Source organism: Pipistrellus kuhlii, unplaced genomic scaffold (genome assembly GCF_014108245.1).
Source record: "Pipistrellus kuhlii isolate mPipKuh1 unplaced genomic scaffold, mPipKuh1.p scaffold_m20_p_37, whole genome shotgun sequence".
Taxonomy (NCBI): Eukaryota; Metazoa; Chordata; class Mammalia; order Chiroptera; family Vespertilionidae; genus Pipistrellus; species Pipistrellus kuhlii.
In genome coordinates this window covers 3,908,402-3,924,077 of record NW_023425537.1, presented here as the reverse complement: position 1 = coordinate 3,924,077, position 15,676 = coordinate 3,908,402, and the positions used below count along the sequence as shown (strand labels likewise).

General features: G+C 61.8%; 2 protein-coding genes across 5 annotated transcripts in view; one reads left to right on the top strand and one right to left on the bottom strand.

The window, feature by feature from the left end:
- Positions 1 to 4,229, top strand: part of RARA (retinoic acid receptor alpha) — a 44,263-nt gene extending 40,034 nt beyond the window's left edge. For all 3 annotated transcript variants that reach the window (XM_045570795.1, XM_036461403.2, XM_036461404.2), the window contains 4 exons: positions 37 to 213; positions 1,639 to 1,843; positions 2,485 to 2,643; positions 3,485 to 4,229. In XM_045570795.1, coding sequence (XP_045426751.1) covers positions 37 to 213; positions 1,639 to 1,843; positions 2,485 to 2,643; positions 3,485 to 3,702 — 759 coding nt within the window. In that variant the 3' untranslated portion in view covers positions 3,703 to 4,229. The remainder of the gene's footprint in view (positions 1 to 36; positions 214 to 1,638; positions 1,844 to 2,484; positions 2,644 to 3,484) is intronic.
- Positions 111 to 10,771, bottom strand: GJD3 (gap junction protein delta 3). 2 transcript variants are annotated; one of them, XR_006739592.1, is made up of 2 exons: positions 9,812 to 9,824; positions 111 to 234 (listed from the first exon to the last, which is right to left on the bottom strand). XR_006739592.1 is itself a non-coding variant. In XM_036461406.2 (2 exons), exon 2 carries the CDS (start codon positions 9,062 to 9,064, stop codon positions 8,171 to 8,173), a length of 894 nt encoding a protein of 297 aa, XP_036317299.1. In that variant the 5' UTR covers positions 9,065 to 9,068; positions 9,812 to 10,771; the 3' UTR covers positions 7,791 to 8,170. The 2 variants fall into 2 exon arrangements, 1 of the variants encoding a protein (XP_036317299.1); XM_036461406.2 differs by lacking the exon at positions 111 to 234 and adding an exon at positions 7,791 to 9,068 and having other exon boundaries at positions 9,812 to 10,771.
- Positions 10,772 to 15,676: the final 4,905 nt, after the last annotated feature.

The following is a 15,676-nucleotide window of genomic DNA, read 5'->3' as shown; positions in this document are numbered from 1 at the left end:
AGCTTGGAGAGGCCTCACTCTCCCCCGCCCTCTCAGAACAACAGCTCAGAACAACGTGTCTCTCTGGACATCGACCTCTGGGACAAGTTCAGTGAACTCTCCACCAAGTGCATCATCAAGACGGTGGAGTTCGCCAAGCAGCTGCCCGGCTTCACCATGCTCACCATCGCCGACCAGATCACCCTTCTCAAGGCCGCCTGCCTGGACATCCTGGTGAGCGTCTGGGCCCTGCCCCTCTGATAGCCACCTTCCCACACAGCGCCTGGAAGGGACCTGCCCCCATGCCCCGCCCACCACACAGCAGCCCCCTCGCCGCTCCCGGTCCATTTGCTCATTTGTCTCTCTGGCCCCTCACCCCCCCATTCATCCACCCTCGCCCCATCTTTCTGTTAAGCCTTCCCCCCAACCTCCCATCGTCCCCTCAGCTCCGTCCGGAGTGAAGACTCACCTGGGCCCCTGCGCGGGCAGGCCCGGAGCTGGCTGTCAGGAGCAGAGGGGACACCCACTCTTCCCCCTCCCTGGAAAACCTCCTTTAAAAAAAATTTTTTTTTGATTTTTTTTTACAGAGAGGAAGGGAGAGAAAGAGGGACAGAGAGCTAGAAACATCGGTGAGAGAGAAACATGGACCAGCTGCCTCCTGCACACCCCCTAATGGGGATGTGCCCGCAATCAATGTACATGCCCTTGACCGGAATCGAACCTGGGACCTTTCAGTCCGCAGACCGACGCTCTATCCATTGAGCCAAACCGGTTTTGGCAAACCTCCTGATTTTGGAGGCCACAGATCTGCAGACGGGTGGCGAGCTGTGATAAGAGCTGGCTGGAGGGGGCGGGGGGGAGCTCCAGCTGTGGGCCCCGGGGAAGGTGTCAGAGGGGATGACACTGAGGGTGCGGAGGGGCCGGGGAGAGGGCGGCTGACGGAGGGCAGGCTATGCGAGGCCTGCTGCGGGCGTCCGGCTGGAGGCAGGACTGGGGCGGCCAGAGGCTGGGCTGGGCTGGAGGCAGAATTGGGGGCGGTGGGGATGCCCATGCCTCCACTGACAAGGACTCCTCTCCCTGCCATTCATTCATCCTGCCCGGCTCCGCCCTCTGGCCCCCTCCAGGCTGGGGAACCGGTGTGACTTCCCGGGAGGAGGGGCCAGGTGCAGTGCGTGCTGCCCCCGCACCCCCACCCAGGCCCCGGATGCAGAGGCTGGGCCAGGGTCTGACACAGTGGAAGCCGATGCACATTTATGGAGCGCCTGCTGTGTACCCTGCCCTGGGAACGGTGGCCATACATTCGCTATGACTCTTGCCCGGGAATTCCCGTGTCTGAAGAATTCTAAATCCTCTGCCTAGAGACAGGGCCGGGCCGACACAGAAGCCGCGTGCCAGGCGTGGCTATTGGAATATACTAAAACGAAATCCAGGCGGCTCCTCGGGGGCGCTGGCGTGGTTCTAAGGGTTCGATGGCCACGCCGTGGCTGGCGGCCCGTGTCTGGACGGTGCAGACTCAGGCCGTTTTCATTATCGTAGGAGATTCTGTCGGGCCGCACTGGGCTGGCCGCCTGCCAGGTGGGCCTGTGGGGACGGATGCTGCTGCTGGAGCTGCTGGGGGGATGGGCCGTGTCTCTCACCTCGTGCCTCCTCTGCACCCAGATCCTGAGGATCTGCACGAGGTACACGCCCGAGCAGGACACCATGACCTTCTCGGACGGGCTGACCCTGAACCGGACCCAGATGCACAACGCCGGCTTCGGCCCCCTCACCGACCTGGTCTTCGCCTTCGCCAACCAGCTGCTGCCCCTGGAGATGGATGACGCCGAGACCGGGCTGCTCAGCGCCATCTGCCTTATCTGTGGAGGTGCGCAGGGCCGGGGGTCCCGGGGCCGGGCCCGGGCTGGCAGGGGAGCCCCTCGCCGGGGTGTCCAGGGAATCATCAGCTCAGGAAGGGACCTCGGCCCCTGTCGGGTCCTGTTCAGAGGGGGAATCGAGTCACACAGCGAGGGTGTGGCAGCGGAGACCTGACCTGGGGTTCCCTGCCTGGTCAGACCACCCAGGTTCGCTTCCCGGGCAGCTCTGACCTTGAGCAGGTTTGCCAGGTCCTCTGAGCCCCCACGTCTGCAGGATGAGGCCAGAATGGGCCGAGGAAGGTGGTCGTTAGTAGTGAGGGTGCGCTGTGCCCGAGGAAGACGGGGTGCATGTTGGCTGCTGTCGCTGTGTCATTGTTACGAGCTCTGCCATGTCGGGCCGGAGACCTGCCCGGGCATCTTCCTCTGCTGGGTCCCTCCCCCATGAGCTGGGCCGTCAGGGCCGGCGGTGGGCAGCCACAGCCTCCGCTCCTCTGCTTATGATTAAGAGCCTGTATCCGAGCACACAGACCCGTCCACTGCCCTGTGTGGGGAGGCCCCGGGAGCAGGCGCCCAGCTTGTGGCCTGGGCACGCGCGCCCCCCAGTGGCCGCGGCCGGGAGCGCAGGTGTTCAGGGGCTGCTCTGCTCCCTCAGACCGGCAGGACCTGGAGCAGCCGGACCGGGTGGACATGCTGCAGGAGCCGCTGCTCGAGGCGCTCAAGGTCTACGTGCGGAAGCGGAGGCCCAGCCGGCCCCACATGTTCCCCAAGATGCTCATGAAGATCACGGACCTTCGAAGCATCAGCGCTAAGGGTGAGGCTCCTGGCGGGACGCCCCCGGTGCCCGCCCAGGCCGGGCCCCAGCAGCCGGCCTCCGTGAACACCGGGGCCTCTGTGCCCAGGACAGTGCCCCACTCATCGGGACCCGGGCTGTCCCTCTCCGTCTAGGCCCCGACCCCAGAGGCCCCGACCCCAGGCCCGGGCGACCTCCTGCCTGGGAGCGCCAAGGTGGCAGCGTCCCCTGTGCCGGGCGGGGAAGGGCACGGCTCTGGAACCAGATGGCAGGGGAGCGCGCCCTTGAGCAGGTCACTGAGCAGCTCTGAGCCCGTCTGAGGGGAGGACGGGGATGGTGTTGACAGGGCGGCTGTTTGGAGGCGTCAGCAGGAGATGCCATGGCACACGGCACACGGGCAGGCCTCGGTGTCAGGCCGGGCGGTCAGAGTCAAGAACCACGTTCCCTGGCCGAAACCGGTTTGGCTCAGCGGATGGAGCATCAGCCTGCGGACTGAAAGGTCCCGGGTTCGATTCCGGTCAAGGGCATGTGCCTTGGTTGCGGGCACATCCCCAGTAGGGGGTGTGCAAGAGGCAGCTGATCGATGACTCTCTCTCATCGATGTTTCTAATTCTCTCTTTCTCTCTGTAAAAAAATCAATAAAATATATTATAAAAAAGAAAAAGAAAAAAAAAACACCACTTTCCCCGCTGCCTCTCGGACTTGGGGACTCAGAGAGACGGGCCCCGAGTCAGTGCACGGTGGATGCTGAGCGGAGGGGGGGGCGGGGGGGGCGCTGGTCCTTGGGGAGCCCTGCTTGCCCTCGGGGCTTGCAGAGCCGGGCGGCGGGGCGTGTGCTGACCTCCGCCCTCCTCTCCCGCAGGGGCCGAGCGGGTGATCACGCTGAAGATGGAGATCCCGGGCTCCATGCCGCCTCTCATCCAGGAGATGCTGGAGAACTCCGAGGGCCTGGACACTCTGAGCGGACAGCCGGGGGGCGGGGGGCGGGAAGGGGGTGGCCTGGCGCCCCCACCCCGCAGCTGCAGCCCCAGCCTCAGCCCCAGCTCCAACAGAAGCAGCCCGGCCACCCACTCCCCGTGACCGCCTGCGCCCCACGGACACGGCCCTCGCCCTCGCCCGGCTTCTCTCTGCCTTTCTACCAACCACGCGGCCGGCCGGCCCTGCCCCTGCCTGTCTCCCCTCCCGGGACGGGGGGCAGCGGGGAGGCGGCTCTGGACAGAGGCCCGGGCGCCGTGGACTGTTCCTCTGCGGCCTGGCTCGTCGCGGGCAAGGCCAACGGACTGACTGACGGGTCCTGGGTCTCAGGATGGGGCCTGGGGGCCTCGTGTTCATCCAGACACCCCTCCGCCCGCCTCGCCTCGTCGTCATCACCAGCAAACGCCAGGACCCGGCCCCTCCGTCCTCGGAACTTGCAAGCCATTGCCCCCCGGTTGGGGACCCCCCATCGCCTCGGTGGGGCGACAGGGGGGGTGGGCCAGGGGCGGGGGGTCCCCCTGTACATACCCCGCCATACCCAACCCCCAGGTATTACCGCTGGTTTCGTTTTTATTTTAAATTTTTTTTTTTTTGATTTTTTTTTTTTAATAAGAATTTTCATTTTAAGCACATCTATACTGAAGGAATCTGTGCTGTGTATTGGGGGAGGGGGAGCTGGATCCAGAGCTGGAGGGGGTGGGCCCCGGGGGTGGGCGACGGCTCCAGGGGGCTCCCACTCTCTCTCTCTCTGTGTCCCTGTGTCCCCCGGCCCCCTCCCCCAGCCTCTGTCTCCTCAGTTTCCTCTTTCAAACTGTGAACTACTCACTTTCCGAGGCCCGCGCTCCCCTCGGCGATGGGGGAGCAGCCAGCCCCCTCTCCCCCGGCCTACCCGCTGGGTGTGGGCAGCTCGGGCCGCCCCGAGGAGGAGGGTGCCCCCCCCAGAGGCGGGTCGGGGCCCTGCAGAGCATACACGTACGTGTTCCCAACCCGTGTCCTTCGCTGAGCTGCCCCCTCCGGGCCCACAGGATCTCAGCCCTCCTGCCCCCCACTGTGAAGGGGCTGGCCGAGGGGTCTGAGCTGTCCCTGCCCCCAGCCTCACAGCCACCAGCACCCCCCACCGGGCCCCCGGACACACACACATACACACACACACACACAGGCCGGCAGATAACGGCCTGAATTCCTCCACTTCCCTGGCCGCCCCCCCAGGTCCCCCCCACACCGTGCTCCCTCCTTGCCCCGCAGGACGGGCCTAAGGGGGGCCCCTCTCATCCCCCGCACCCCTGGGCTCCGGGAGCTGGCTCTGCCCCGCCCCCTTTGCCCCAGGGCTGGGGTCTCGTCCCCCAGAGCCCGCTGGTGCACCTGTTACTGTGGGACTTTCCACTGAGATCTACTGGATAAAGAATAAAGTTCTATTTATTCTACGCCTGCCTCAGCCTCGCTGCCTCACTGCCTTCCCTCGGCCTCCGGGCAGGGGCTGGGCTGGGGGGTCCGAGGGGAGCCCTGGGGGCCCCTGTGCTGTGGCCCCTGAGACCCCGTGGCCGGAGACGGGGCAGCTCTGAGGAAGCCCTTCGCTTGCGTCAGGGAGCCCCCGTCTGGAGGTGGGGAAGGGAGAGGGGGAGAAACTGCCCGTCAGGGAGGTGCCGGCCCCAGATCTCAGGGGAGATTGGGTCTGGGGCTTGTTTAACAGCAGAGGAGTTTGCCTGGCCTGGGTGGCTCAGTGGTTGAGCGTTCACCCATGCACCCAGAGAAGGGTGGTTTGATTCCAGGTCCGGGCACATGGCTGGGTTGAAGCCTGATGCCCAGTAGGGGCTGTGTGGGAGGCAGCCGACGGATGCTCTCTCTCATCAGTGTTTCTCCCCCCACCCCCTCTCGAACATCAATTTAAGAAGAGAAGAGTTCTGTTTTTTGGAGCGAATACAGACGACCTTCACTGCAGAGAGGTAGGTGGCATGGGGACCTGGATCAGGGGCTCACGGCCACCTCACCAGAACACAGGATTGGGATGGAAGCTCAGGAGGCCAGCCTGTCATCCCGCCGGCCCAGGAGGCCGGCCTGCCCTCTGCCCCGCCCCCCGTGGCCCCGCGGGCAGGGAGCAGGAGAGCCCGTTGTGAGGGTTGAGGGTGGCGGCCCTCGAGGTATGCCCACCTCTCAGACACCACCCATCAGGGCTCAGAGAGGGTCACCCAGCAAGTTAGGGGGACATGGGGAGCAGTGCTCAGGGCCCCCACCTCTCAGCCAGGGCTCTTTCCTGGATCTCTGCAGCCCCGAAGGAAGCGTCCAATGCCGAGGTCGGGGGGCGAAGGGGGGGCTGGGAGGTGGCAGTGGGAGCTGAGTTTGGAACAGTTGGCATCGAGGTTGGGCAGGAAGATGCCTGGGCTCCAAGGGGTTTATTCCCCCCCCCTTCCGCCTGCCATTTCTACATCCAGCCACCAGGTGGCGGCAGCGCCTCGCTTATCTCACCACCGGGCCGTGGCTGGCGTGAGCATGGGATAGAGTCATATTTTCTCACGTTTTCTTTGTGAAACAGAAATGAAATTTAACACAACATACCTACACAGGAGGCGCGCATTTCAGTATGTAAATGCTTGGGCACCACCACAGGGCAGATATGACACAGTCCCATGTTTGCTTCTGCTTTTAATGAACACATTTGGATTTAAAGGAAGGAAGAGGGTCAGAAACCACGGTTTTCGTGAAGCTTAGGACAGTTCAAGAGTATGGTTGGAGGTTGCAATTAAAACTGACAGTGGGTAACAAAACCATGCGGACTCCCTTCCCCGCAGGGACCCCTTTAATGGCCTGATGGAAAACAGCCAGGCTTTCACGATGTCAGTGTTCAGCGGAACGTTCTTTAGCGGGGAGCGCCTCTCTGCCCACTAAATGCCAGCAGGGTCCCCCTCCCGTGACCAGAGCCGTGGCCCCTGCGTTTACCAAGTGCCTCCCCGGGGCAGTCCCTTTGCTGCCAGGACCCTCCAGAGCCTGAGGTGGCCCACGGTGGCCACAGTCCATCGCTGTGGGGCAGCTTCTCAGCCGCAGCACACGTGGCATCGTGTGCCCAGGGCCGTCCTGGGCATTGCAGGACGCTCAGCAGCGACAACCCTGGCCTCGGCCCCCTTGGAGGCAAAACGGGTCGTTGTGTGGGGAGGAAGAGCAACTTGGGTGTGGACTGGAGCCGGACACCCTGGGCGGCCAGAGAGGTGGGCTGGCAGCCTGAGAAGCAGGCCTGGGTGTGTGGGGATGGGGGTGTGGGTGGGGGGCAGGAGGGCAGGGTGCTGGACTTACTCTGAGAACAGGGGAGCCCGTAGGGCAGAGGGAGGGCTGTTTAGATAGTGTCCACAGGCTGCTGTGTGGAGTCTGGGCTGGAGAACCAAGGAGGAAGCTTGAAGGAGCACAAAGAGGAGAGGGCGGAGAGGACCAGGGCGGGGAGGGCCAGGGAAGTGGGGGAAAATGGGACAGAGAGAGTCATGGCAGCTGCAGCAGGTCTGAGGGTGCAGTCAGAGGGTGGCCCCGGGCGATCCTCCGGAAAGCAGCCCCACTGGGGCAGTGACGGAGAAGGACAGATGGGGCAGCGGAGAGACAGGACAGAGGCGGCCTGTCCACAGCTCTTCCTGTTCCCCCAGGAGGGGGAGGACGGTGGCCAGGAGCCCATCTTGGGGGGATTTCTTCTGAGTATGGAAGGTGTTCGTGAGCTGGGGGACACAGCAGCAGGGCAAGGAGGGTGGAGCTAGAAGCGAAAAGTCTCCCCCCCTGACCCACTGCCCACCCCCATTCTACCCCCAGGAGGAGGGCCCTGCCTCCGGTGGAGGGTCCCCGGGAGCCGACCAGACGGAGGCCTGCCCAGGTGCAGGGCACCTCCTCCCCGCCTTCCTGTGATGCCCTCGCAGGTGGGGAGGGAGCCACTACGGCTGCTGCTGGCACGGACCCTGGCCACCCACAGTGCGTATCATCCCCCCCCCCCATATACACCCAGCTGACACGGGGCGCACACAGGCCCATATACACCCAGCTGACACGGGCGCACACAGGCCCACACAGGATGTGCATGTGCATATACACGTGCACACAGTTGCCACAGGATGCCACCTGCGTGCACACACAAGAGGGCTCCCGGAGGCTTTCCGTGTGCACAGGCACACACCTCCCCTGTGGCCGTGCGTCCACGTGTGCGCGCGCGCGCACACACACACACACACACACACACACACACACAGGGGGCCCGCCCGGAGGCCACGCCTGCCTGCCCGGGGGCCTCGGGGCGCTGGAGTCGCCGTTGCTTTTGTCCCCAGCAAAGCCAGCAGGTCACCCCCTGAACCCCGCTGGACGCTGCTCCTCTCACTCCCCTCCCGCCGGCGCCCTCCTTTCCCCCGGGATCGGACCGTGGCATCTGGGCCTGCCCCGGTTCATGCCCTGTCCCAGCCGGGAGCAGAGGGAGGTGCGGACCGGGGCTGCGGGGCCCGCCGCCCGGAGGGAGGCAGCGTCCCGGGAACAGATTTCGCAGAAGCCACTGCTCGCTCCTGCGGCGTCCGCGGTGCGGGGTCCCCCCCGCGCTCCCCCGCGCCGGGCGGCCGCTCTAGATGGTCAGGTCCCGGCGGACCGTGGCCAGAGACGCCTTGCTGCGGCCGCTGCCCTCGCTGTCGCCGGCGGCGGGCGCGCGGTGCGCATAGGCGGGCGGCGCGCAGGGGGCGGGCGCGGCGCGGCGCGGGGCCGGGGGCGCGGGCGGCGGCGGCGGCGGGAGCAGCCCCTGCGCCTCCTCCTCGCGCGCCCGGTCCGCGCGGGGGTCGCGCTGGGCGGCGCGGCGCGGGCGGCCCTTCCAGAGCAGGTGGGCCAGCTCGGCCACGCTGAGCAGCGCGGACAGCAGCCCCACGGCGAAGTAGAAGACCACGAAGACCGTCTTCTCGGTGGGCCGGCTCACGAAGCAGTCCACGGTGTGCGGGCAGGGCGCGCCGGCGCACGCGAAGTGCGGGGCCACGCGGAAGCCGTAGAGCAGCGCCTGGCCCGCCAGGAAGGCCAGCTCGGCCAGCAGGCGCAGCGCCACGCTCAGCAGGTAGCAGCGGCGCGCGCGGCGGGCGCGCAGGGCGGGCGGCGCAGGGCGGGCGCCGTCGGGGGGCCCCCGGGCGCCGGGCTTGCCCTCCTCGGCCCCCGCGCCGGCGCCGGGCTCCTTGCTGGCCTGGTGCATGGAGTAGATGACGAAGAGCACGGGCGGCGCCGACAGCAGCAGGATGTGGAAGAGCCAGAAGCGGTAGTGCGAGACCGGGAAGGCGCGGTCGTAGCACGTCTGGCGGCAGCCCGGCTGCAGCGTGTTGCACACGAACTCCTCCTGCTCGTCCTCGAACACCGCGCCGCCCACCGTGGCCAGCACCAGGATGCGGAAGATGAGCATGACCACCAGCCACAGGCGGCCCACCAGCGGCGACTGCAGCTGCACGGCGTCCAGCAGCGAGCTGAGGAAGGCCCACTCCCCCATGGCGCTGCGGGCGGGGGGAGGGGGGGTGTCAGCGGCCGCAGGCAGGGCCTGCCCCCGCCCAACCCCATACTCCAGGGGGACCTCCTCTACCTTCCCGGTGAGTCGGGGGTCAGCGAGGTCTGGGTTTAGCAGGGTTTTTGTGGGAACAAAGCAGTTAGCAAGGGGGGCGGGGGCAGGAGGGGTTTGGTAGGTCTCAACCAGGGGTGCTCCTCTCCCTGGGGCCCATGGGTGCTGGGAGGAGCCCCCCCCTGGTGCTCCAGCCTGACCCTTGGGCCTGCTCATGGGCCGTAGGGCCCTCCAGAGCCCAGATTCGCAGGCGAGGGCCCTGGAGACCCCCAGGGCCGCCCTGTGGAAGCAGAGCCCAGCTGTGCCCTATGTGCTTTCCCCGGGCGGGAGTGGTGCCTCGAACCCAGGACGCCAGACCCAGTGTGGTGCCCTGCCTGCCGTTCTCTTTCCCTGCCCTTTGCACTGAAGTGGGTTTCTCTCTGGATTGTGACACAAAGTGGCTTCTCTTTGGGGTGACACAAAGGCGTCCTACCCCGTAACTCCACCAGGAAGGCTCCTCTGCCCTGGGTGTCCCCTGCCCGGCGCCCCCACTGAGGCAGGAATGCGGCCCAGGCCTCTCCCACCTCCCCCGGCGCCCCAGCTCCCAGTTCCCCACGTCTCCTGAGAGAGGCTCCCCAACACACACTCACACAGGCCCCACAGGCCCCGGACACCCCCAGACCCTCCGTCGGCCCCACTCACCCTGTCCCTGGAGCGGAGGTGTTAAAGCCGAGCGAGGAATCTTGGGAGATGTCTGGGACCTGCTCCTCCTGGTCCCTCTTTCATTTTCCCTTTCAGATTTGGCCGGGATGGGTGACAGGACAGGATGGCCTCCTGTCGGAGAGGGGCTAGCTCTCCCCCCTCTCTTAAAGGGACAGGGTGACCCTGTTGGCTGGGTCCACCCTGGGGAGCAGACGTAGGGACACACCCCTTACTGGATCCTGCCAGCCCTCCCTTCCCAACCCCCTCCCCCCAATCTCACAGCTGTGTCTCCATCTGGAAACGGGGGAGGGGGCTGCACCCCTTATTGAGGAAACCTTACAGAAGCCGGTCCCCGGCAGACTCCCCCAGACTGGAAGGCCTGGGCCCGCTGTCAGCGAACTGTCTCTTTAAAGGCGGTCCCCGGGGCCGGAGGGCTGTGTGGTGTGGAGTTGGGGGCGCTGGCATTTCGGAGGCAGCAAAGCAGGGAGCCCCGGTTCCAGCTCTGCTGCTGACCTTGGACAGTCAACGAGCTCCTCTGGGCCAGGGCCTCCTGGTGAGTCAACCCAGGCGACGGCGGCCGACCCCCGCTCCCTCCCAGCTCCGCGCCTTCACGCCGAGGTCCAGCCCCCGCACAGAGGACAGGACCCAGCACGGAGAACCCCCACGGACAAGCGTCTAGGTACCGAGAGGGCCGCCTCGGGTGGTTAGAGAACAGCTGCTACTTCCTGCTTTCTGCAGGTCCGGGCCTCCTCGGAGGAGCTGCCTTACAGCGTGGGAGACAGACCGAGGCCCCTCCCGGAGGCTCCGAACGGATCGCCTCCTGTGGCTCTGGGACACCCCACGGGACCCCAGCAGCGGGGGAGCAGGGGGAAGAGGGGGACCCTGTCTTTCTAGGCACACCAGGCCCCCCCTCGCACATGCACCTGCTCTGGGCAGAGGCCGGGATGACCTTGGCGGGAGGGAAGCTGAGACCCAAAGCCACTGTCCACCCCCCGCGGGCGGGCGGGCGGGCGGGCGGGCCGGTCCCCGGGGTTTTTCCAGGCGGGGCCGGTGGGCTGACCCAGCAGGGAGCAGGGACAGGGCAGGGACCGTCCCTGGACAGTTGGGGGTGGTGGTGGTGTGTGTGAGGTGTGTCCCGGAGCCCCACGGCTGGGCGGGGCTGGGGGTTGGAGAGCAGCTTTGCCAGGAGCAGGGGGAGGTACGGGGGAGGTCTGCAGGGCCCCCACCCCACTTCCTGTTTGTGTGTGTGTGTGGGGGTGGCCCCACATGTGCTTTCCCTTGGACTCCATCCAGGACGGTTCCTCCCCAGCCGCCCGTTCCCGAGGGAACCCGGCCCGCTGGTGGAAAGAGTCGGGGTTTTTCCAGGCTGGGCCGGGCCCCTGAGCCAGAGGCGCCTCTCCCAGCCCTTCCTGACACCAGCCCGGGGGTCCCTGTCCACATGGAAAACCCACAGGCCCCCAGGCTGGAGGGAGAGGAAACGCCGCTGAGCAGGTGAGTCCTGGCACCCTGCCCGCACAGGAGGGGAGGCAGGCCCACCCGGGGCCAGGCCCGCCGCCCAGACAAAGCCCCGGCCGCCCCCAGGGAGCAGCCAGGCTCCACGGAGGCCCCGTCCATGACGGGCTCACGAGGATGAGCTCAGAACCTGGAGGGTCAGCCCGCTGTGTACTTGCTGTGTGACGGTGGCTGAGGGGGTGATGGCGAGGGCGGGGCGGGCGGTGGAGAGCCCGGGTTCGCCCTGCCGTGCCCCCGGCCCCGGAGGCCAGCGGCCAGGCCCAGGAGACGCTGCAATCACGGCCCGTCCTCCGCCCAGATAGCGCCGTCCGGCCGGCCGGGCGGAGGTGTTGCTGATGCTCACCAGGCCGGCGGCGTGCGGCTCCAGTCTGGGCCGAGCTGCGGCCCCTGCTGCCCTGGGCACGTTCCACCCCTGCCCAGACCCCGCCCTGCCCCGCCTGGCTGTGGAGCCGCTGCACGTAATTGTTTGCACCCAGTAAGGGGCAGCGTCAGGAAGCAGCTGTATCTCTTCTTCCCTCTAACGTATAAACGTATAAACGTCTTTACAGAAATGTTTGTTGCCTTTGAGTGAGGCCCTCACCGCCACCCTCAGTGGAATTTAACCCCCTACCTCTCAGCCCTTTTCTCAGCTTTGTTTTCTTTGCTGATCACTGGATAACATGCTTTTTCTTTTCTTTTAATAAAATATTTTATAGATTTTTTACAGAGAGGAAGGGAGAGGGATAGAGAGTTAGAAACATCGATGAGAAACACCAATCAGCTGCCTCCTGTACACCTCCCACTGGGGATGTGCCTGCAACCAAGGTATGTGCCCTTGACCGGAATCGAACCTGGGACTTCTCAGTCTGCAGGCCGTTGCTCTATCTACTGAGCCAAAGTCAGGGCTGCTTTTTCTTGTTTATCCTGTGCAGCATCCATTTCTTCCACTACCCCGTCAGCTTCAGGAGGGCATGGACAATCAATGCTTTATTCCTTGTCCTGTCTCCAGCACCCAGAACAGTTTCTGGCACGTAGTAGGTGCTCACTAAATATCAGTCAGGTGGGTGAGTGGATGAAGTGGGGCAGGAGATTACAGAGGGTGCAGGTCTTCTCTGCCTCAAATGATGAGAACCGTGGTGGATCTCCTGCCTCAAGCTCTTGTTCTGGTGTCTTCTAGAGCTCGTGATCACTGAAGCGGCCCATCAGAATGTCCAGACCGGGGTAGAAATGAAAACTGAAAGATGGATTGGTGGTAAAAACCCTCCTGCCCCCAGCTCAGCCCGAGTAAAAAGAAACAAATCTGACTTCGGAAAGTACCGATTTGAAAAAGTTTGGCAGTTTCTTATAAAGGTAAGCATCTATATCTATATCTATCTATCTATCTATCTATCTATCTATCTAAAAGCCTAATATGCAAATTGCCCCCTTGGAGTTCAATCACTCACTATGACGTGAGCTGACCACCGGGGCGGGTGGGGGTGGGGGGCTCGGAATGAAGGAAGGCCCCTGCCCGCAGCTGGAAAGCCTGATTGGTCCCGATCACAGGCCAGGCCTAGGGGCCTTACCGCTGCATGCATTTTGTGCACTGGGCCTCTAGCACCTTTATGATGACCCAGCAATTCCAAATTGAGTATCTACCCAAGAGAAATGAGAAAATATGTCTACAAAAAACATGCTAATGTTCCTAACAGCTTTATTTATAATATAATAGGCTCAAACTGGAAACAACTCAATCTATCAACAGGTAAAAAGATAAATAATCCGTACAATGGAATAATATTCAGCAATTTAAAACACAACAACCAGGGGACTAGCCTGGCCTGTGTGGCTCTGTTGGTGGGAGCATCACCCTGTTCGGGGCACATGCCTGGGTTGCAGGTTCAATCCCAGGTCAGGGCGTGTGCACGAGGCATTGATGGATTGATGTTTCTCTCCCTTCCTGTCCCTCTCTAAAAAGAAATAAAATAAAATAGGAGGAAACATTTTTTGTTATTGTTGTTAACCCTCATTTGAGGATGTTTTTTCCATTGATTTTTTTAGAAGGGAGCGGGAGAGACAGAGAGGGAAATAGCGATGTGAGAGAGACACCTCGATTGGTTTTCTCACTCGTGACTGGAATTGAACCTGAGACCCTTCAATCCCGAGGCCGACACTCTAACCTAGGGGTGTCGAACTCAATCAGAGAAGGGGCCAAAATCTAAAATCCAGCCTAAATCGCGGGCCGAATGGTTTACTGAACAGTCATAAACTGTCATTGTGATGGAAACGCAGCGGAGTGCAGTGATGACAGTGCGGTGCGGGCCACATTGCAAGGCCTGGCGGGACGGATTTGGCCTGCGGGCCTTGTGTTTGACACATGTGCTCTAACCACTGAGATAACCGGCTAGGGCAAGAGGAAACTATTGATACAAGCAACAGCATGGATGAATTTCAAAAGCATACTGCCAAATGGAAGAAGCCCGGCACAAAAGCACACATACTGAACGGTTCCATTGGTATGAAGTTCTAAAATAGGTAAAACTAACCTGTGATGGTGAGATTCAGATCAATCCTTGTCTGGGGTTGGGGTTAAAGAGACACATACGAACTTTTCTGGGAGATGGAAATATTTTGTCTTGGTTGTGATGGTGGTTATGCAGGCATTTACATTTGTCAAAAGTCATCCATCTGTACACTTAGAAGGGTACATTTTATGCATGTAAATTATTCCTCAATAAAGTTGCTCTAAAAAGGAGAAAGTAATGTTGGTCTGTCCTGTAACTCTTTTGAGGGCATAGGAGGGAATAAGACTCTCGCTAAGTCATCATTACACACGTCTTTGTCCACCTCTGGGCAGGCTTTTTTCCTCTTCTTCCTCCATGTTTGTTAGATGTGACCAGGGTCTCATGGTCTGGGCCATTCTTACTAAATGCTACTCTTGCTAAATGTTGAAAGGTAACACAGTGCCGAAACCGGTTTGTCTCAGTGGAGAGAGCGTTGGCCTGCAGACCAAAAGGTCCCAGGTTTGCTTCCGGTCAGGGGCATGTACCTTGGTTGCGGGCACATCCCCAGTAGGGGGTGTGCAAGAGGCAGTTGATCAATAATTCTCTCTCATCGATGTTTCTGATTATCCCTCTCTCTTCCTCTCTGTAAAAAATCAATAAAATATATATTTTTTAAAAAGGTAGCACAGTATTTTGCAGACCAACTGTAAACAGGATGAACTCAACCAATATGTGTAGCGCACTGCAAAAAAGTCAACATGCAATGGACTAGAGCTATGGTCGGCAAACTGCAGCTGGTGAGCCACATACTGAATGTGGCTCTTCCACAAAATACCGCGGCCTGGGCGAGACTGTTTAGAAGAAGTGGCGTGTTTAAAAAATGTGGCTCTCAAAAGAAACGTCAATCGTTGTCCTGTTGTATTTGGCTCTTGTTGATGAATGAGTTTGCTGACCAGTGGACTAAACAAATAGTGTCTAGTTTTCAAGAGCAACTTGACCTCCTGCTCTAGAGATGTCATTGTCAGGAGTTACGGCTGGCCAGCCTTTTGCAAATGAGCTGGAGTGGGAGGGGAGGAGAGCTGTGCTTTACATCATCTGTGAATCCTTTTGTATCTGAGCGCTGTATAAACAGAAAAGACTGAAAAGGCTCCTCGGAAGATGCATTGATGGGCATTATCCTCCCTTCAGTCACCCCACCAGCACCCACTTTACTGTGGCTGACAAATAACGTGAAGAAGGTTCTGGGCTGAACACAGCTCAGCAGCTTTGCAAACTGTTTCCACAGGTACATTGTCAGGTGGGGGCTGCACAAAAGCTTTCTGCTGGCACCCGGAAGCGAACTTGTGCCCGCCAAGCTTGGCATTTTTAATCCTCACAACTGAATAGGCAAAACTCAACAATTCTTTGCATTTCTTCTTTCTTTTCTCTTTTTCTTTTTCTTTGCTGCAAAAAAAAGCTTTATTGTTTCCATTTGGTCCAAAGCCTGGGAGAGGGCTTCAGGGAGAGGCTCAGGTAAGAGCCAGACGCCAGGGGGATGCCGAGGGGCCCCTCAGAGGCCTCTGGGCTCCAAAGGTGCTTGAGCGGGAGCCTTTGAAAGAGGTACTCGCCCACCGGCCTGGGGGCTGGCCTGCGGAGGTGAGTCAGGTGTCGCCCATCTTCCTGATGAGGCTCACCTCCTCACCCGGAAGTGGTTCCCCAGGAAGTCACGAGCTGAGGGTCTGCGCGGGCAGAACCAGGGCCTGCAGCTCCGAAGGGCCTGGGTCAGCTCCTCTCCAGGGCCAGGGCGGCTGCCATGGCCCTGAGTTTATCCCACTCGCCTTGGGGAGGCTTCAGCACGTCCTGGAAGAGAAGGCGGCCACCAGGCTGGTTTCACAACTTTAAGAGCCGCGCA